Raw genomic sequence first — 23,265 nt, 5'->3', positions numbered from 1 at the left:
AGAAAAAAAAAAGAGTTTCCACTTCACAGCTTCCTCCGAGATCAGAGGAAGCACATTTCCTCTCTTCAGAATCCAGCAGTGTGATTGTAACAAAAAAGTTAAACCGCCCCGCTTTGATCCGCCGCAGCGTTCTCATGCAGTGAAGTTTTTGTGGAGGTGATAGCTTTGGATGATAACTTAAACACTTTGGCGGTTCAGAGGGGAGGATCAGAGGATTAGAGATCATGTTTCTGCTGAGGTCTAGCAGGAGACAGATCAGTTCTGGACAATTAAGCAGAGAGGAGGCAGTGCAGCAAGGAGCCTGATATCCACAAGAGAGAGCTGCACACAGATTACTCCCCCTGCACGTCTCTAAAAACACCATTTTATTTATTACTGCACTATTTATTGCCTCAAGACACGACCTATTCACTGGGAAACAATGCAAAAATAAAAAAGCCTCTTTATCCTTTTAAAACATTTTCATTTAGCCCATGCTCAGACAAGCCCCCCGTGGCCACGCTGTAAAAGCTGACTACCCAAGACATAACACTCGCCACGTCTGATAAACCCACAGCTACACTGAGACTATGTAAAGCTTTGGAAAGCAATTAAGGTGGCAGCTCAGAATACACACGAGGAGGAGAGGAGGGGGGGTCTCTCTTCTCGTCATCGCTGCTGCTCTGACAAGCGCAGACAGTTACTGTGATGTGGATGGCTGAGCTTGAATTTATGAAATATTCATTTTAACACAGGAGGAAGGTGGGGGAGGCCCATGTATAATTTATAACATCTGTATTTATGTTGGATTGTGTGCCTTTTTTAAGAGCCATTTTCCCCCAGTTCTCATTTCCTAAATTAGCTGTGACTTATATTGTTCTGTACAAGGTGGAGATTTCAGTGCTGGTGATGCAGGATGGCACACAGGAGGAGATATATAAGTGGTAATACAGGCAGCCTTGATTGCAATATAATTCCAGGTCGGGCCGATGGAGAGGCTGAAGCACAACACGAGTGGAGAGATGAGGTGAGTAAGAGCACATGATGGAAGGATTGAAGAGCGGCAGGATTAAATGGAGCTGTGAAGGAGCCTCCACCCCCAATCCCCCCTCCTCTCCCCACCCCCCCACCTCCCCCCACCCCTCAAAGCAGGAGAGGTTATGGTAATTTAACAGGATAAAATGAGACTGAGAAACACAATGTTCTCCCGATTTGGACAGGCTGTGGCACGACAAGGGGCCACTCAACCTGTCTTTTAGGGAAGTGCAGATCCACAAATGGTGTTTTTTAGCCGTTCGATGGGGCAAAGTAAGTGGTATTATTATAAATCCACGAGGCAAACGGAGGGACGAGAAGTGTGTCTCAGCCTCAGTCACAGGCTGACAGCCCTGGCACCGCGGTCCCGACTGGCATAAGGCTGTGTGGTGTGCCAGGTGCTGATAAGGGGATTGCTTGGCGCAGCAGATCAGACTCGGGCTGGGATGTTTGTTTGAGTGAACAGCATGATAGATACAGGAGTCAATGCTGCTGTCACACCACTATTTGATTGTGTGAGTGCATATAGTTTGAGTGAGCGTGCATGCATGCTGCACGTCTGGCCTTCACACTGACAGAGGGCAAGCTTAAATAGGCTTCCTCCGACACCTCTGTGATGTTTGTTTTGGTGGTGAGTCCTCTGGGCTTTCCCCTTCGTTATCGGAGCTCAGATACAAGATAGGGTTCTCCTCGGGGACAGGTGGGGGGAATACGATGTCCGTGGGAAGAGCCCACACGGTGTCAAACAGATCAATATAAGGGTCATCCAATCAATTTGCTGCAGGAGTTAATTTGGCTGGAAAAGCCTTTCATGTCTGAGAGCTTGGAGGTACAAAGGTAGCCATGAAAGCTGCATGCTGTGGAGGAATCTGCAAACATGATTCTGATATAATGACAGGTTGTGTGTCAGTCTCATGGCTCCCAGGTGGAGGATACGGAGCTTCAGATGATGTATGCAGAGTGTGCACATGCTCGGAGCGCCCTGCCTGTCAGTCAGAGCTGCCATTTTGCATGGTGCGTCTTCAATCTGACAGCCAGACGAAGCGGCGTACACCACATTTACAAACCCATCTCTGCATCCATCAAAAGGAACAATGTTCTGCTCTGCACGATGATTCGACACATGTCAGTGCAAAAGCCATAATCACAGCAAGACGCTGACACTCTCGCCTGAAGGTGTCCTCTCACCACCAACGCAGCAACTACTGAATACACACACGCACACACACACTGATCAATACTCAGAGCAGATCATCTAATACATGTCAGGCTGGAGGAGAAACTCCACAGAGGAATATCAGTATCAAGAAAAACTGCCCATATGATAAAAAGATTCATATAGAAAGGTTTAGCATGTGACCAAACACAAGCCATAAAAACATCTAAATACTGTTACTCTGCTTGAGTCCGTTTTCAAATCAATAGATAGGTGACAAATCAAATCAAAGCAGTCATGCAGGGCATGGAATTATCTGCAACAAAAAAGGATATCCAACACAATCATCAGAACATCTAAATGAAAGAAGATTGTGTTCATTCCTTCAAAAGGGTTCAAAACACTTGGGGGCTCTAGAACAAAGAGCACTGATGCTGGAGGCCTGTAAAGGCACATAAATGCAGAAAGAAAGAGAGAGGGGGCATGATATTCTATCTATCCATCCATCCATCCATCCATCCATCCATCCATCTGCACACAGAGGGGAACCAAGCTGGATTTGAATCCAGTCACCAAAATTTCACTCCAATCGTCCAGTTAATTCAAGCCTTCAAGAGCATTAAAAGAGCTTATATAATTGTTAAATAAATGTTCTTTTCTGATACCATTTACTTTACTTCTCAGTTCTTGTTCCTACAAGGTTTTAAAGTGCTTATTGTTAGCCACTTTTGATTTTACTGTCTACTTAACTTCAGTTGATTTAACAATATTTAGACTGCAGTTATGCTAAAATAATACAGCATGAACACAATCCTGTCCCACATCCACATGGGCTGCCAGATACTTTCAGATCCATTCTCGTCATATTTTGACAAACTGTTAAGGTCATATGTTTGACAGATGTGGCTTAATGATGATGTAACACATCTGCACTGTTTTTAAATCACATACACGGAGCATTCGTGTTGCTGCCCAAACACTCAAACATCTCAAATTCTCAATTTTAATCCACTCACAACTTTACAAGAGCTGTGTAGGAGAAAACTCAGACAGAAAGAGAAGAGAAGAGGCTGAGACATTCACCCTGAGAGAGAGAGATACGATTCCATCGCTAATAATACAAGATTATATCAGCTCCAGAAATACCTCAGCGCTTGTATAAAAATTTGAGCAGAGTTTTTCCAGTCTCCAAGCTAATTCATATGCAGAACCAGACCGGTGAATTTCAATGAGGACATTGAAATAGGATGCTGTTAAATTGGTTGGCTGGTTTAAATTTAAGGAGAAAAAGCATGACCAAGAAAAGGAAGAAATTTAATGAATCAGTGGCTCCTCAACAGCTTTTCCATTTAAACTTGAGAAATGCTGTGCACATCTCACAAATTCTGCATTTACAGTTTGAAGTTTACAAGGTGAGACTGACCTTCTGCAGGAAGAGGACGATCCTCTGCACCATCTCCACCCGCTGCTCCTCCAGGCTGAAGAGCGTACGTGGCGTGCGGATGAAGACCTTGGTCTTTCCGTAGGCCACGTCGTGGTCAAACCCGCAACCCTGCAGGAGCCTCTTCACCGCGTCTTTGTCTGAAGGCAGGTCATGGTTCGGCCACGTAAACTCTGAGATCATCTTGTATCTGGAGGAGGGATGGAACGGTTTCATCAGTAAAATGCTGAATGGTAAAAAAAAATGTAATAAATAAAATAAAAATGCCACCAATAAAATTAACACTAAATAAAATAAATAAAAAAAAACACTAAATAAAATGAATAAATAAATAAAATTACCAAATAAAAGTAACAATATGTAAAAATACATCAAATAAAATGAATAAATAAATAAAACCACAGAATAAAATTAACGATAAATATATAAAAATACTTCAAATAAAATAAATAAAACTACTAAATAAAATTAACAATATATATACAAAAATACATCAAATAAAATGAATAAATATATAAAGCCACAAAATAAAATTAACAATAAATATATAAAAATATATCAAGTAAAATGAGTAAATATATAAAACCACAGAATAAAATTAACAATATATAAAATATTTAAAATAAAATTAATAAATAAATAAAACCACAATATAAAATTAACATATTTATTAACAATAGATATTTAAAAATTAAAATGACAATAAATTAAATAAATGAATAATCAAATATAACTAACAAATATATGAAAATACTTACAATAATATAAACAAATGAATAAATAAGTAAAACCACCAAATAAAATTAACAATAAATATATAAAAATGTTATCAACAAAAATAAATAAATAAGTAAAGCAATTGTTTCAAACCAAGCTAGCTGGCTAGTGCCAGTGTCCTTCCGGCTCCTTATCCATTCTGCACTTGCATTACTTACAAAACACACTACGGTGACAGCAAAAAAATGAGATGGCAATGGTCAAAATGTCAACAAACCAATGTGTGATGGGTTATATTTGAAAATGAACCACACAAACATTGTCAGAGAGGAATAACTCACACAGATACAGCACAATAATAAAACCCAGACTCTTCTTAGATTCTCTTTAATTAAATAATAAATGCATGTCCCGCATGCTTTTTTAAAAAAATGCCATTTTTTCCTCTTCTGGCCAGGGGAGAAATGCCTTTCTTCACAGATCATATTATATATGAAGGAGGGCATAAAAAATGGCCTTGGAATACTTTATAGTGCTATATAGATCTTCTTAATTACTAAGCAAGTGTGAGGCTCGGCTCCTGGCACGGTGCCATGGAAATCATACCATTTAGTACATGAAAAAAGGGGATTAATTATTGTAAAGGGCACCTGCAGCTCGACACAGGCGGTAAGGGTCAAATTACACTCTGAAGAGTCTTTTCAGGGCTATAATTGGATTGAAGTGTGAGAGCGAGCTTTCTCTGCCTCAGATTCTTTTTCTCAGCCGTATGTTTTTATTTTAAAACCTGTGGAAGCAAAATTCAGAAGACTGAAGCTGAACTGGTCATACGAGTGAATTTAAGAAAGCTTATTGTATTGTTAGACTTTACAAATGGTCATGTAATAAAACTCCCTACATGCATTAGTCTTCAGTGTCTTGAAGGAAGTGGATGATATCACTCCAGTTTTAAGGTTTTAAGGTCAGAGAAAATATTTTCAAAATACTGCTGCCGCTTTATAAAACACTGAATGGTTTATCGTGAACTTCTGATTAACTTTAAACCATCCAGATCACTAAGGTTGTCTGGTACAGATCTGCTTTCTGTCCCCACAGTCAGAACCAAACATGGAGAAGCAGTTTTCAGTTTCTATGCTCCGTATATCTGGAACAAACTCCCAGAAAACTGCAGGTCTGCTGAAACTGTTACATTAATCAATTTTCATACATTTATTTTAATCCGTTTTTTAAAACTAGTGTCACAGAATTCCACATGGGACAGCTTTTGGCTAACATTCTATCAAAATCATCATGTTGTTATCTTTCCAATTAATTAAGTGGTGTGAAACTAGAGTCTAACTTCTTATCTTTCAGTTTAGGGTTTTAACCCGTTCCGGATCAGTCACTTGGATCTCCTCGCTGTCAAACAATGGGGCTGCTGATTTTTTCAGGTGAAGTTGGATGCTTCTAGGCAAGTGAAAAAATATCAGTTATCAACCATCATAATCAACACACCCGGACCACCATACTTCCGTCCTTCACAATAAAATACAGTATCATAAAAATTCAGATGTACTTTTTAAGATCGTCGCCAATGCCTTCTTACTGCTTTCTCTCATCAGAGTTATACTTTTGTATTGTAATTAGACATGTAAATCTCCATGTACATAAATAAAATTTCACACGTAGGTTGTTTAATATGTATAAATTAATTCTACATACACTGGTGGTGGCGATCTTATTTGAAATGACTGCGAAACATCGCAAAGTGCGGCATTACAGATGTGGCTGAAGAGGGAATACAGTACCGAATGGTGGCCGATCTGGGAAACAGTTATAACTGCACTGTAACTTATAAAACATACCATTATATTATAGCTTCTGGTTTAGCTATTTCTAATTTTTAAGGTCTTATTTTAATGATCTTCAAATCTGTTTTCCTGCTTCTGAGCTCTTGTGTGTCTTGTTGCTGAAATGTGCTATATGAATAAACGTGCCTTGTCTTACTGTATGTGAGGTTTTAATAGTTTGTGTGGGTTGTTTTGACTCTTAAAAATCTCTCCTCAGGAGGAAGACAGATGGCTTGAAAGCAGTTTAAAAAATTGGCTTTAAAAATACTATATAGATTTAATTCTATACTATATAGAATTAAAATAAATAAATAAACACAAAATAAAAGGAACAATAAATATATAAAGATACTTACAATAGAATAAATAAAACCACCAAATGAAATTTAAAACAAATAAATAAAATTCTAACAATAAAATTAAATAAATAAATTAAGCAATTGTTTCAAACCAAGCTAGCTGGCTAGTGCTAGTGTTCCTGCCCTTTGTCGTGATGCTTGTGTGTCTTGTTTGAATTGCCTTGTTGCTGAAATGTGCTATATGAATAAACGTGCCTTGTCTTACTGCACACAAGGTTTTTTATAGTTTGTGTGGGTTGTTTTGACTCTTAAAAATCTCTCCTCAGGAGGAAGACGGATGGCTTTAAAGAGGACACTGACAGGCCGTCACTGCTGCAGCATCATAAAGACGACAGTTAAATTACCGTGAATTTTCAACTTCTTCAACACGTCAAAAACTCCAGAACACAGAAGAGGTTTACAGGGACATTTAAGGACAGCAGTGATCATCTCTATCTTCAAAGATCCCTCTGCGTGTTAAACAGACGGCGTCCCCTGTAACTTCACAGCCGACCCACTGGCGGGGCTGTGATGTAAGTCCAGATCCATCGGAGAAAGGCGGAGTGGAGTCACAGAGTTGGATGACTTGTTATGCAAAAAGACTCATTACCTAATCCTCCTTCATCATGATGGCTTCTCCGAGGGCAGTGGGCAAATGTGACAGCTGGGGAATAAGGGCAAGTCCTCAACGTGTGTGTGTGTGTGTGTGTGTGTGTGTGTGTGTGTGATTTACTGAGGAAGGTTGGTCAGTATGATGCTCGGACTATTACGAAAGACAGATCTTGATTATTATCATGCTGTTTGGAGCTTGTTTATTTTAATGCCTGGTACAACTAAAGGTACATTTGTTTGGACAAATATAATAACAACAAAAATAGCTCATAAGAGTTTAATTTAAGAGCTGATATCTAGCCATTTTCCATGGTTTTCTTGAAAATAACCAAAATCATTATTAAGAAAACCATGGATAATGTCTCGTCCTCTGCGTTTATATATTTACATTTATAAAATGTGCTATATTAATAAACTTGCTTTTAATAATAATAAGTATTTAAATATAATATTGGACTGCAATGAATTACATAAGTGTATAAAAAATGTGCCCAGCGAGTGTAATAATAATAGTAATAATAATAATATTAATAGTAAATAAGTAAAAAATAATAATAAAAAATAAATAAATAATAATAATAATAATAATTTATTTGATGCTTATCTTTTAATGTTAATTAATGTATTTCCATACTAATAGTTTTGTTGAAAGTTAACTGTTTTGTTTAGTGTTTTGCAGGTAGAAATGTGTGGAATTTTTTGTAAGAAATGTTTATTTATATTTCACATATCTGTTTTCTATCAGCTGGAAGCATCTGATTTTTTAAACTCTTAAATATCAGCCTCAGACGTTCATTATCAGCACTTTGCTTGCAAGCAAATTATTGCTAATTGGGATGTAAACAGACTTGTAATGTCAGGCGAGTGAGCTTCTATATGAATAAAACATTTTCCTGTTATTAACGCGGGTCATTCACTAGTCGTTGTTTGCTACTTTACCACATTAAAAACATGATAATTTTGCAGCACATTAAAATGGTTTTACAACAATGTCTCTTTATAGTAATTACAGCTTTTAATCAAGGTCAGAGGACAGAAATATTATGCTTGTGGGAAACAAGCATACAAAACAACAAGTTGATGATGATGAAGGGGTTATTTTGTGATGGCTGCTGGAGATGTAACTGATTAGCTGCAGGATTAGATTAGATGGGAGCTGATTAGGCTTGCACAACATATTTACACCCCACAGTTAGAGACTGTCATGGTATATGCGTGTTTGCTGCCTAGTTAACTGCTTCATGTTTGTCTTGAATGTGTTGAAGGAAAAAGATGTCACTCACTTATTCTATCCAGATTTTGAAGCTTGTCCCATAACTTCGAAATCACAACCCTACCGTTACAAAAATCATGCCCAAAATTTGTGTTGTTGTTTATTTTAACTACTAATACCACGTTCAAAAGTTCTGTTGTTTTATGAAAAAGATGTGAAATGTTTTCTGCAAATGTGAGGTTTTACCACTTTTCTCTGGATCTATTTGGGTTTTGGACTTTCGTAGTTAATGCAACAAGTCTCAACAGGCTCTGGTGATTTGAAACGGAAATTTTTCACAATTTTCTTATGTTTCATAGACAAATTGATAAGTAGAATTTAAAAAACTGCAGATTAATCCAAAAAGCAAATAACTGATGGGTGCAGCCCAACATAATGCGTAAAAACATCAAAGAGGAGGAAGATAAAACTCACTGAAACAGGGTTTATCACCTGGCAAGGTGCTTAGAATGATTACTATCATTATTATTATATTGCATGTACCTCTGTAGGAAGCGAGGGTATGTCTGTCTGTAGGCGAAGCCGGCACGCCGCACTCTGACATTCTCCAGCAGCCCGAGGTACTCCACCTGGTGGCGGCAGCGCTCCTGCTCGAACAGCAGAGGGGACTTGACATCGTTGGGCTTGATGCAGCGGACATAGTATGGTTCCTGCAGAGAACAACAGGCTGTTAACACCTACTGGACAACATGCAGGACATTATCTCAGACAGGTGGGTAACAGTTTGTGTGTGTAACCTCCACTACAGTCCTGGATGCGGGGACATGAGCGACTTTTTCACTGCGACTCTTCAAACCATCTTATTTCTAAAAGGTATTCAGACCATGGGGGGGAGAGCAGCAAATCTACACAAATGATTATATTGTAATTTATTCCTATACTGCTCAGAGTCAGTCAGCACACAGGTGGGAGTTATACTGAGTCACAGCAGATGTGTTCATCACTTTTTAGTTCCTAAGCAGAACCATGAATGAAATTGTATCTCAATGCTAAAATCTATTAACTTAATTTCACATTTCACTTACAGGCCCTAAGAAATCACATGTCAAATAAGAGGAAGCCTAAAAGTCATGAAAAATATATGTTAAATAGGCTCCCTCTGCACAAAACATCAGGATTTTATTTCTAGAGCCAGAATCTTTGAAACTGTTTTTTTTGGTTTTAGCTGACAAAATGTTCAAAAATCGCTAATCAATTTTCATAGATGAAGAGTTTTGCTCCACTTTGCACTCTAATTTCACATTTACGATACTTTGACATATTGATAAAAGTACATTTAACCTTTCTTAATGCAGTAAAGATGGGATAGCTTGAGTTGTTATGGCTCACCAAAAAAGCCTCCACTTAATTTAACCCAGGTTTTATTAAACCACAGCAATACAATTGGTGTCGAATAAAAACGTATAATATAATTATAATATTCCTAAATGAATAATTTGTAGAATATCTGTTGTATGGGACTGCAATGAATTGTAGAAGTGTGTGAAAAAAATGCCCAGGGATTATAATAATAATAATACATTAAATAAATAAATAATAATAATAATGCATTAAAAAATAACAATAATCATAATAATAAATAAGAAGAAAAGGTAAATAAAAAATACATAAATACAATTAAATTAAAAGACCTGAATAAATACATACATAACAACACATATAATAGAAATTAATAAAATAAGAAAATAATAATAATAATAATAATAAATACATGAATAAATAAAAAAGGATAGGAACAATAATGATAATAATAATAATTGATAAATCGTAATAATTGGCATTCATATAGCCCAAGAAACATTCAGAGGTTTTAGGGTTAAGCCTTGGATCTCGATTGACCCTAAAACCGTCCCTGCCTGTATGTAAAGCTTTTTAAATGGTTTATCCTTCCTGACTGCCCACCTTGCACGCCAGATTCTCCACCAACGAGATCATGGAGTTTTTGAAGAGCGTTGCAGCAGTTAATGGACGTTTGGTGACCTCAGTGATGCTCAGTTTGCCCTCAGGCCACATCCCCTTCAGCACCGGGTTAGAACTGCAAACATGAGATCAAACACGTACTCCACTACTGAGTAAAAGCAGATAATAATCACAGGGCAGGAAAGTGTTTTTGGCCATCATCATGAATTGTTGCACATTTTCAAGTCCACACATCCACACATAACGAGAGTTCAGATGATTCATTTTGTTCTGACATGTGAATGATGACCACCTTGCACAGTTTCTACGCAAATGTAGACTCTGATTACAACACCGAACCATAAAACCTTCCCATTTGGGCATTAGCACCCATGTTGAAAAATTTTTGGCTGCTATCCACATATCCTGCTTTTGCCTCGACTGAGGAGTATCATAAAATGCACATTAGACAGGTCAGGAATTACTAGACCTCACATTTATATTCAGCAGAGAAAAAAGCAGCAGAGGATTGAGGAGAAGAGGAGGATAAAAACTGCAGAGAGGAGATTAGTCGTACTCGTCCTGTGCTGTTCTTTCTGAAGGGTGTCATGTAATCAAATGCTGCAAGGAATACAGTGAGCAGTGTGTGAAGGTGAGTGAAGCAGCGTATCTGACTCCGGAGTGTGTGTGTGTGTGTGTGTGTGTGTGTGTGTCACCTGTTGTACAGCAGTCTCTTGAAGTCCTGGAACAGAGTGTCTTTGTTCTTATCTATGAAGCCCACCACAGAGTACCTGTGGACAAAGGAGGCAAATTCACATATACTGTCATTAACCAGTAACATCACGACCACAGGGTTACTTTGACCTTCAGCTAACTTAACTTTCAAAACGAGAATTTACTCTTGGCCACATTATTATTAGGTACACCTTTCTAATAGCGACCACCAGAACAGTCTGAATTCTCCGTGCTATTAGAACTGTGACACAGAACTCATTGGGTATCAGTGTGACAACTTTTTTTTACACACAGTCAAAAGAGATGTACAAATAAATCATCCACAATACAACAAAATAAACTTGGTAGCACAACAGATTATCTGTAAACTGTAAAAATGTGTCTTAAGATGCAATTTAAAAGCAGAAACAGTGTCAGACGATTGGAAGACTGTTCCAAAGCTCAAGTGTCAGTAAAGCAAACCCTCCATCACCGTTTGACCTTAAACCTGGACTCTGGAACAGCCATCAGGCCTAAACCAGCAGATCTGACTCGCCTTTTTGGACAGAAAGGAGTCAAAAGTTCACTCTGGCACCTGGGCGTGTAAAGCCGTCAGCAGTCTGACTGCAGAGTTCCTGACAGTCAAAAGCATCTTGAGCACTCCTACAGCTCAACAAGGTGTTATAATAATCAAAGCATCACAATATAAAAGTAGGGGTGTACCGATCGATCAATCGGCGCCGATTTCCTTAATTTTGCGGGATCGGCGATCGGCCGATTCTATACGTCAAACCGATCTATCTACCTCGATCTATCTACCACTTTTCTAACAACTTTGTTGCTAAATTTAGCAACTTTTCAGACCCTCTTAGCAACTATTTTTCAAGAAAGCGACTGGATACAAATCCAGCGACTCCTTCTTACTCTTCTTAACGAGCCGCTAACCGGCTCGTTAAGAAGAGCCGCCGTTAGCGGCAGTTAGCTACAGTTAGCTCTGTAGCAGTACAGTGTGTATGTGCTGCTGCTGCAGGAGGTGTTCACTTAGTGATCTCTGTTTGTTCACAACAAGCACCGACGCTCTGTTTCTTCTTCTACAGTTTGGCCTCTAGCCGCCACACTGTGTAATCAAATGTTACGCTGCCCCCGTGTGGAAGGCACCAGTAATACAACTTTTTTTCCTTCCAGATATGATGAACTATTCGATTTTTTATTTATTTAATGACTATTCGAATATTCGAAAATCGATGCCCACCCCTAGTTGTATGTATGTTGTACTAAAACGAAACCAAAAACTCAGGACACTTTATTTATGGTTGCAGTTCTTCTGTTAGTTTGTCCTGTAAATTGTTGCTATTTATTTTAAGTTCAGTATTTTATTAACTACCTCAGACATTGTGATTTCCTTTATTTGTTAAAGAAAAACACTGCTGTGTTATTGTTTTTCAATAAAATAAGATTCAAACATTGAAGGTTCAGTTAGTTCAGAGTTATAAAAAAATCGGTATCGGCCAAAATCGGAATCGGCAGGTCAGGGTTTTTAAAAATCGGTGATCGCTGATCGGCCAGAAAATTGCAATCGGTGCACCCCTATATAAAAGCAGGAATAATATTCTCCTGTATAACAAATAAAATATCGGTCTGATCTTGAAAATATTCCGGAGTTGGTCGAAACATGATTATACTTTTTTTAGGGGATTTGTCCCAAGCTCAGTACACTGCAGATGTACAAGTGTCCCTAATAAAGTGGCCACTAGGTGTTTAATCCCTTAAAGAACAGCACCCCTTTTATAGAGAATTGGGGGTGGGGGGCAGTGGATATTAAGGGGGAGACAGTAGGTCAACAGTAGATAGAAGTGGCGTTTGAGATGTAGCTCAGCACTTTGTGTCAAGTTATTCTACACATAAATTTCTAAAAAAATGACTTCATTAATCAATAAAATAAACCTATTAAAGTGTACAAGGGTTCAGAATATGAATGTATGAATTTTTAAAGTCTATTTTTTTATGCTTGATTATGCTCCATAAGTTATTGATACCGTTTGTTCAACACTGTTGCCGATTTAGGTCTTTTTCTTTTTATTCGAGAATGGATAAAAAAACGTCCACATCCCTCCAGAATATTACATAAATTTATGAAGACTTTTGGAACAACATAGTTTGTAGAATTGCGTATTTTTTGCTGTTTTGTGTTGTGTTGCCTGCTGAGAAACCCCTAATAAAAAAAATAATAATAAATTTAAAAAAAATAATAATAAAAAAATAAAATACAAATAAATAATACTACTACAAGTAATAATAAATAAATACATAAATAAATAAAAAGGCTTTTTAACGCTTAATTATTGTGAATACAGTGTTGAAAGCCATCCATCCTCTGAATGCTATAGGTCTCTAGTTTGTGGTCGTAAACTTTCATGATCATCCTAGAGGCCACAGCAGGTCGGGGCGAGGGTTAAACTGTGCTTCAGTTGATCTCAAATTAATCTGATCCTCATAACCAGAAGTCAATACACATTATAAGTTAATTAGTGCTGTTAAGTGATGAACCTGTGATAAACAGCGCAGCGGTCCCACACCCCGCTGTGAGATGAGGTGCACTCTGCCTCCTGCCTGCTCTAAGTGGCTCAGGGATCAATCAGCCTGCCAGTCAGGCTCCCTTGCCCGGGTCGTCCCCCGGGTGGCAGACACTTAGCCCGCACAAATGGGCCCAACACGGTTCCTGAGAGCACTTTTTAGGGGCTTAGCGTGTGTGATTTATTCATCTGAATGGCGTTCAAGTGCTTTGGGGGATTGGGAAGTGGTGCTGTCATTTTGGGGGGACAGCAAGCAATGAATATGTCGTTTAGATTATTGTGTGTCCACCAGTGTGTGTGTGTGTGTGTGTGTGTGTGTGTGTGTGCGTGCGTGCGTGCGTTTCTGAATGTGAACTAGGAGATTATTTTGTGCCGTTTCAAAAAGAGGGGAATTTTTGATGAAGTACAACAGAGACAGAGCAAAATGAGATGATCTGAAAGCCACGCCCACCGGAGGGAGTGATGGAAGAAGTATTCAGATCCCTTACTTCAGTAAAAGTACTAATACGACACGGTGACATGAGTCCACTACAAGTACAAGTACTGCATCCAAAACTTACTTAAGTTAAAGTACAAATGTATCAGCCTCAAAATGTAAGCATGAAAAGTAAAAGTACTTGTTATTAGAGGTGTGAATCAGCGTATTGGCCCCACGATAGGATTTTATCCCGAAACTTGAGTCACGATACGATATTATTGCGTTTTTAAGCATTTTGCGATATGCTGAGTATTGCGATAAAATATATTGTGATTTAACTGTTTAACTGCATTTTGTGTCCACAAATACTCAGTCTATTCATTTCCCCACAATGAGAGTCAAACCCACAGACTGACCAACAAAGTATTCAGTCAAACTGAACTGAACTGACGTATGGATGACAACAACTGCAGCATTTTATCAAACTTTCCTCCACTTTAAGCTTCATTGCTCCGAAGTTTTTTGAATGAAACATAAAAAAGCCGAACTTTGCAGCATTATTTGGGCAACTTCCCGACACGTGACCTAACTCACATGGTGCCTATAGATTCCTTAGATCTTTTAGTTTCATATGATACCAGTATCTCCAGTATCTCCAGTATAGCTCCAGCCTGCTACAGCCTCCGGAAAAAAAATCAAAACAGGCGAAAATATTGACGGCCTGTCGGAAAAATGAATGTTGATACTTGGAGGCTATGAATCGATATAATATTGCCATGCAAAATCTTGCGATACTTATCGATTTTTCCCCCAGCACTACTGTGAAATGACTCCACTACAAGTTAAAGTCCTGCATTCAAAACTTACTGGAGGAAAAGGACAAAAGGTTCAGCATCAAAATGTACTTAAAAGTACTCAGAATGGGCCCACTCAGATTGTTTATATATTGTAATTATATTATTGTATTATTATTATTAATGCATTTATGCAAGCACTAAGTAAGGGATCAAAAGTATTATGCATCCTTATTTAGAAATGAACTTGCTGCTGGCAAATTCTCAAATCCAGAGGGTTGAACAGATAAATAAATTCAAAGGTTATGAAAAAGATATTTGGCCAGAATCTCGTTCTAAAGTGTGAATGAGTGGTGCTCCTACGTCTCCAAACAACCACAGAGTTTAATTTAGAAACTTCCACGGGCTCCTGCAGCACCAGAGGAACAGGCCTGTAGATTCAGTGGGCAGCTCCGAGGCATGAATATGTAAAAATGTACAAATGTGGGAAAAGGAGCATGAATCACCGCTAAAAGCTTTTCCTGAATAAATAAAACTTTAAGACACTTACACCACATCTCCCGCGTAGTGCCTGATGCGAAAGTCGCGGTCGAACTCCAAACTCTTGTCAGTCGGTGAGAGCTGCAGAGAAACAGAGAGGAGGCAGTGAGGAATGATAAAGGGCATCTCAGAACAGAAGAGGAGTTTACTGCACACTTAACCAGAACATTCACTTTCTACGCCTCTTCAGAACAAATTAAGCTTCATGTTTCCCTGCGACCCTTTGCTCACATAAATAATGTTCGACCATGAAAGTAACTAATGTTTCTGACTCAATATATAAAGAGATCTTCAAGCAAACAGCTATTTATCTGCTGTCTCATGCACTCTTTGTTCTAACCGTGATAAATTATGCAGAGAGTCATCCTCTGCTTTCTGAATGTTGACCATTAAAGTTGTATTCATATTGTTGTTTACACAGATGAAGACAAGTGCTTTCAATGCTCGAGAAGCAACAGAGAAACCAAACTTTCTGCACAGTCAAATTGATGTTTCCCCTCATAATCCATTTCCAGAGAGGGCTGAAAACTTTGTTTGTATGCCACTTTTTTAACAGCTCCACATTATAAATATAAACGGCAATGAAGGAGCAAACCTGCCATCAGAAACAATAAAATCAAAGGTCAGATGATAAGGTATATGTACAATACAGATTCCCCAAAAAGTTGTCTAAAACAATAAAGAAAGGCGATAATTTGCTAATATATATATTCAAAATTTGTACACTACCGCTCAAAAGTTTGGGGTTACTTAAATTAGTTTTGAAAGAAAAGCACACTTTTAAAAAAATAAAATAACATTTAATTGATCAGACATAGAGTGTAGACATTGTTAATGTGGTAAATGACTATTAAAGCTGGAAACAGCTGATTTTCTTATGAAATATCTATTATATATTGTCCTGTGTTCCAGTGGCACATTGTGTTAATCCACGTTTATAGTGTTGAAAGGCTCATTGATCATTAAAACATCAGAGCATTATGTTAGCACAGCTGGAAACTGATTTGTGCTGATTTGAGAAGCAATAAAATGATCCTTCCTCGGGCTGGTTGAGTATCTAAAAGGTAAATTTGAAGATTTGTACAGGTTTAAATTATTATATTATTTGTCAATATTTTCGATTCATTTTGTAACTCATTTCATGAATAAAACAGTTTGATTCCACAGAAAACAACACAGGTGACCTCAAAATTTTGAGCGGTAGTGTATACATTTCCATCTGTAAACCATACACAGACATGTATTTAATATCTAATATGATAAACTTTTGTATTTTGTACTCTGAAGAAGATTTTTAGAATGTGGTATATTGTTTATTATTATATTAAATTAGTAGTAATGTACTGATGCTAAAATATAACTGAAGTGTAAATAAACGCTTCAGTTCAAGGCTACGCTGGTGAGACACACATTTGAGACGTGATGCTGCACAGAGTTAGAGCAGAGAGCTGCGTAGATTAAAATCAGAGCGTATCTGTTGCATGAGACGTCAGAATAAAAAAGCATCAACTACACTCTGCATGAGCTGCCCCCACATGATATGATGCCATTTGATCCGCAGATTTCTCCTCTTTTTAGCCTTCTTGCTTCAGCACAGGATGGATTTTAAAACTGCCTCGGCCTGAAGATACTTATGGGAAATGGTGAGCAGGTTAACTCTAAAGTTCAGACTTATTTGACTCGAGTCTAAGTCTGAAGTCTGCAGTGTTTCCATTGAAGTCTAAGCAATTTGGAAGCAAAATTTTGAAATGTAGCATTAAAGAAAATGTGAATTAGGGACATTTCCATCAAGAACAGAGAAAACAACAAAAAGAGGTTGCTGATCAGAGAGAAAATGGAGAGAATTCTTTAGGAATTAGATTCAACTGGACAACTTCTAATTGTTCTTGGTTAAATGTTTGCTACCTCAGAACTTATTCAGAAAAAGTTTTTCCATCTCCTGTTAATGATTAACTATTTTTTTAACGAAAAGACAAAAAAATACCTTAAACAAGCGTAAAAACTTTTATGCACATTTCTTAAAGTTTTATTGAATTTTGGTGTTTTCATCAAGCTTTTCTCATGAGAATCTTACAAATGTGCAGAGATATTTTTTTAATGGAAACACGACAATTGTCAAATGCCATTGTCAAATCAGCAGTAGGTAGCAGGTTTGAACCCAATGTGAGAAACAGGACAGCTACTCTGGAGCTGAGCCTCTTGCTGGCAAAATTTATTAGAGGATAATCTCCTCTTCTACAGTCGAGGTGGAGAACCATCTAATATATTTTGGCCATAATTATTGAGTATTATTTACAACAAACTGCTGTCTTTAGTTGCAGATGTGTTGTTATTCCACATCAGGACAGTTCAGGTGAATTCTAAATCCTGCAAATGTTTAAAAAAAAAACTGTTCCATATTCTTAAGCTTCCCCTCTGTTGTTTCTCCATACAGGTTAATACAAAACACTAAGGATGACTTTCAAAACTGCGAGAGTGAAGGCAACAGCAGATGCAGTGATGCGGAAAACACCAACACTTGTCAGGGCGGATAAAGTCTGACAGAAGAGAGGAGGGGAAGCGACAGAGAGAGAGAGAGACGGGGAGGAATGTGAAACACGTGAGGAATAAAATTCAAGAATGGGGGCAGTGGAGACGGTGAGACAAGGACTGAGGAGGAGGGAGAGAGATGGATGGAGCATGATGGGAAGAGACAGAGCGAGGGGGAGAAAAAGGAGTGTAAAAGTGTGTGCGTGTGTGTGTGTGTGTGTGTGTGTGTGTGTGTGTGTGTGTGTGATGCGTGTATGTAGGCCAGTTAACAGGAGAGCAGGGAGGGAACTAGCATGAATGGAACCGCAGCTTCTGATGAGGCTTCCTGTTTCATCCACATCTGCAAAGCTAACGCTGACAACTAAGTCTGTGACATGAGTGTGTGTGAGTGTGTGTGTGTGTGTGTGTGTGTGTGTGTGTGTGTGTGTGTGTGTGTGTGTGATTCACTAAAAGCTGACATCAGAGATTAAAGTGAGACTGGAGTGGAGGGAGGTGTCCTGCACTCTCATGAACTCCCAAAGAGAGAAGTGATTAGCATATAAGGACAGAGGGCTGAAAGAGAGAGAGAGAGGTTAAAGAGAAGCAAGAGGAGATGACTGGTGTCTGAATGGTAACACAGGTGCAGATCAGGTTAGTATAGACCCTGTAGCAAACACTGGTCTGGGCCTTTAAATTACCTATTTTAAAGGAAATCTCAAAGGGAAGAGTTCAACATGTTTAGCTTTGACCAGCAGCTCTACAGCTCGATCTGTAGGGTCAGTCCACAAAAATCTCCCTACAGCTTTCACCCCAGGAGGTAGAAATTTAGCATGGCGGTCAAGTGTGTATCTGTGTGTGTTCATGCCAACTGGTAACGAGATTGGCCCATTGCAAAAAGGTGCATAACATTCAAATGGATTCACAGACTTGCAAAAAGTTCCTGAGCCTAAAACGACAGCTGACTAACTGTTTCTACACCAATTCAAACACGCCTGGTCTCTTACTGGAGTCAGAATGACCTTAATTCTCTGACCATGATGTTTTCTATTTGTGTTTGAGGGGGAAAAAATGTATCTGTTAACGATGTGTCTGGAAGCATTTAACAACACGTGAGGAGTGGAACATTTTTAGCTTTAACTAGAGAAGTTTAGTATTTCCTAACAATATCAGTAAAACCTCCAAGATTCTTGATTAAAGCCTCGAGTTCAGCATCTTGGTTTACAGTGGTCCCCATATTACTACTACATGCTGTAGTGATGGAACCCTGACACTAACAATTGAGACCGTAAACTCATCAGGAAAATGTTTACCGAGATAATAAATCAAGTCAGAAGTAGGCTAATTTTCTTGACTTTCATACAATGAGGATTTCATTCACAAAGAATGGATTGTGGCCACTGATGGCAATATGAATTGTGCATCACTTGCAACCGTTATCTGCTATATGATGCAAACACACCCATAAGCATCAACTTTGGACGTCACAAGAGTCAGACATCTATTTGTTTATCAACCTATTAGTTGTATTTTCAAAAATGACACATTTTGAGAGCTGAGACGACTGTCCTGCCACAAAATCCTAAAATAAAGGAGCGTGAGTCAACCTTATATTTTTCGCGATAAATGTGATTAATTTAATGTAATGAGGCTCACTCATAATGCAATAATAACATGCAAACTCCACACAGAAGAGCTGCATGTTTTCATGTTACCTCAGTTAAATATGTGCAAATAGAACTGGAGCACCAAGACTCAATTTGCTTGGCAGCATAGTTAGGGGTGCTTTTTTTTTTTTTTGCCTTACTATATGCATGTTTAGCAGCCACAAACGCCCCCCAAACTTCTTTTTGCAACCATTGGCCATTAGAAATAATACAGTTTTCAGGCACTTCTGCACTGGCCTCACTGTTTGCTGCTTGCTTTGCACAGAACACTTAACCTCAACATGTTTGTAATGAACTGGACTCAGCCATGCTCTTATGACTGAACTGGAGCACATTTCTGCAGCCATCTTTTGAGACGTCTACACAGAAGCTTGGAGACTGTTACACCAGCAGAATAATAACCATAGTTAGTTTGAGAATGAGGCGTTCTAAATTTAAATATGGGTGCCATGTGTGGGTGTCCACATACTTCTGACCGAGCAGCGATGCATCAGAACTGAAAATGGTGTGAAGGAAAGCGAGAAAGAAAAACACAGGCAGCGAATAAAACTTTTACAGCCACCTTGCCTTCAACCGAGATGCTATTTACATCAGCGGAGCCGACACAGTCTGTTCCATTAGTGTGAGTCTTTGTGAAAATATTGAATGACTCATCACACACACACACACACACACACCACACCACACCACATACTCAGACAATCACACAGACAATGAAAGGAGGAACAATCCCGTATGAGATGAAATATTGCAAGCACAATAAAAAGCTGAGAGAAACAGACAGATTTACATCAGAGGGCTGAATGAATCAGTCAGCCTTGCTTCAGGTCCAGAAGCTCTCAGAGCACTGCTGTAAATCTGACAGATCCACTGAAACTCCTCACTGAGATCACAGAAATATTTACCTCCCTGCCACATCACAAGTCTACTGAAGCATTAAAGCGCTCCCATTATTATTCTAGTTTCTATCGCCAGCAGTAACGCGTTTGACAAACAAAGGAAAGAAAACGTTATTTAATGCACACGGTTAGAAACGCTTTCTATCATTTAGAGGTTTAAAGAGGAGAAAAAAGCATTCATTACTCAAGATATCAATTTCAAGCCTGTTTGGAGGTTCGACTGTCTCCAGATTAGAAGATAATCCGTTTGGAAATTAAAAACACACACACATTTTGGGGGGATTAATACGACTGACACTTGCAGGAAACAAACACACAAACACAGAGACAAACAGATGCACCGTCAGACAGAAAGACAGCCTGCATCTGCTGGAAGCCACACACACACACCGCCCCTCATCCATCACAATCAGTCACACTCCAATACACACACACACACGCTGTACACACACTCTGTACACACACGCTGTACACACACATGCAACCAGACACACATCTTGGCAGCCTTATTATTAGCACCTCCTCTGTGTTTGGGACTCAGCCTGGTGTTAAGACTGAGGGTGTGATGGGGATGGCCAAGTGTGTGTGTGTGTGTGTGTGTGTGTGTGTGTGTGCGTGCATGTATGTGTGTGTGTGTGTGTGTGTGTGTGTGTGTGTGTGTGTGTGTGCGTGTGGAGGGAGGGCACACAAATAAAAACAGAACAAGGTCAGAATGAATGATTAAAGGATTCTGAGAATATCAGAATGAGTCAACAGGCGAGAAATAAACACTCTTAAAAGAAGAAAGAAGAAATAAATCATCAATAAATCATTTATCAAGACTTGTTATATAACAACAACTATAGACACAAATATTTCTTTTCACACTTGCAGATATGTTTTTTTTTTTTTATTTAAGTCCTAGACTCATCGTTTATGCTTAACAAACAATTTTTTTTTTGTAATTTGTTAACAACAAATGCCAAAACTTTCTTGCAACAGCTTCTCTAAAGTGTTATTTTGTTGTTGTTTCTTTCTGTTTTTAATCATTGTAAACAATCTGTTGGTTTTGGACTGTTGGGTGGACAAAACAAGCAATCAAAAAACATAATTTTCAACATTTTTGCCTATTAATGCAAAATGCAGAATGCATCAAATTCAGAATTCATTGTGTATTTGCAAAAAACAAAAGACAACCAGCTTGAAAATAACATTTGTTCTCAAGTTTGTTCTTAATTTGTTCTGAATAGATTTAATCAGTGGAGTTACTCAATTTAATATGTTTTGATGTTGATTGATGTCTAGACATTTTTGTCGTTCGTTATAGGAATTTGGAATGCTTTCAACCTGCTTTTTTTTTTTTTTTTTTTTAGATTTTCAAGAAGCATTTCAATCTGATTTCAGTATTGATGCACTGCATAGTGTTTTGCTTATCTATGTTGATTTTACTTGTTAATAGTGCGTAAAGGTGTTTGCAAATTCTAATGGTCTTACAGTATTTTGGCAACTTCTCTCAAGTTTCTGTTTTTTTACAGCACAAACAGCCTTTTTAAAGTTAAAACTATAATTTCCCCTAATTCTTTATCCTTATTTTCCTTATTGTGTGCTCCTCAATTCATTAACAAAAAAAAATTGTAAAAGAAATTAAAAAGAAACACTTTCAGAAATCAGTTTCGACCACTATATTAAAAACTAAACGGTGTCCGGTGAACACGAGCAGCTAAAATCTTAGCAGGGAGAAAAATTAAATCGCTCTCCCTTAAAAAATACGTGCAGAGCAACACTTAATCCCTGGTATTTGTGGGAACGTCGAAGATGCTAATTCAGGCAGTAAAACAGCGTGATAATGCTGTGCAGCTCCATGAATGTAAAGCAGGGACGGAGATGAAGAAGAGCAAGTTCAGCAAGCTTTCCCAGGCTCATCTTAAATAAAATACCAGAAGCATGTGCAGTAGCATGATTATATTTCAGATTAATCGTGTCAGAAAATTGCTGCGGTTCACAATTTCCTAAAGGTCATCAAGCTGCAACAACAAACCCAAAGATGTTGCATTTAAAATCATACAAGATGAAAAAAAACAGCAATTTTTTGCAGCATTTTTCTGAAAAAGATTAAAATATTATAACCAATTATAATAAAAGTTGCAGATTTGTTTTCGGTCAATCAACTCGTGTTTTCAACTTCAACGAACGTCATTTTTTTCAGAGGTTGTGATGTTTTAACTGCAAAATAATAATAAGTTAGTCCTCCACAATTTTCTTGGTTTTCATATTACTTTCGTCACTCATATGGGAGAAAATCCAGATTATTTTGAGGCAGAAAATGGATTGAGGCACAGTGAGACACTGGAACTAGACTGAAACAACGCAGAAAGAGGGAAGGTGACACATGTAGAAAAAAGGAATCAGTTTTAACAGGAGGAGCAGTGAAGAAGATGTTAGTTCTGTTAAATATGATAAAACACAAAGGCAGAGGAGAGCAGGCAGGGAGGAGACAGGGACATATAAATTAGAGGAAGCTGGAGATGAGAACAGGCAGAAAGACGCTGAAAAGAGGGAGAAGTGAGGTGAGAAGGCGAGAGACGGAGCGAGAGAGAAAATAACAAGAACACGCTGGAGCTCCTGTGTCAGGTGCAGCAGGAAGTAAAGACAAGAGCTTCTGCACCTTCACCTCTCATTACTGTCACATGTTTGTTTGTTTGTTTGTTTGTAAAGAAAAAACTGACTATCATCACCGTTGTTCACTTTAACTAAAGATATTCTGGCTGTCGGCCCATTAAAATATTAATAATCACTTTATTGTAATTGCAGATAAATTTTGCATGTTGTATGCATTAAAAGTGTATGATAATGGAGTTACTGTCAAGATTTCAATACTCTATAAAAAATCATGCACA

The 23,265-nt window shown here is 38.2% G+C and overlaps 1 protein-coding gene across 1 annotated transcript in view; it reads right to left on the bottom strand.

The window, feature by feature from the left end:
• myo1d (myosin 1D) overlaps positions 1 to 23,265 on the bottom strand; it is a 128,766-nt gene that overhangs the window by 60,954 nt on the left and 44,547 nt on the right. Inside the window, exons 12-16 of the mRNA XM_059324375.1 lie at positions 15,329 to 15,399; positions 10,996 to 11,070; positions 10,283 to 10,415; positions 8,864 to 9,030; positions 3,594 to 3,801 (exon numbers count right to left, since the gene is read on the bottom strand). Coding sequence (XP_059180358.1) covers positions 3,594 to 3,801; positions 8,864 to 9,030; positions 10,283 to 10,415; positions 10,996 to 11,070; positions 15,329 to 15,399 — 654 coding nt within the window. The remainder of the gene's footprint in view (positions 1 to 3,593; positions 3,802 to 8,863; positions 9,031 to 10,282; positions 10,416 to 10,995; positions 11,071 to 15,328; positions 15,400 to 23,265) is intronic.

Source organism: Centropristis striata, chromosome 21 (genome assembly GCF_030273125.1).
Source record: "Centropristis striata isolate RG_2023a ecotype Rhode Island chromosome 21, C.striata_1.0, whole genome shotgun sequence".
Taxonomy (NCBI): domain Eukaryota; kingdom Metazoa; phylum Chordata; class Actinopteri; order Perciformes; family Serranidae; genus Centropristis; species Centropristis striata.
This window is presented reverse-complemented; position numbering and strand designations above follow the sequence as displayed.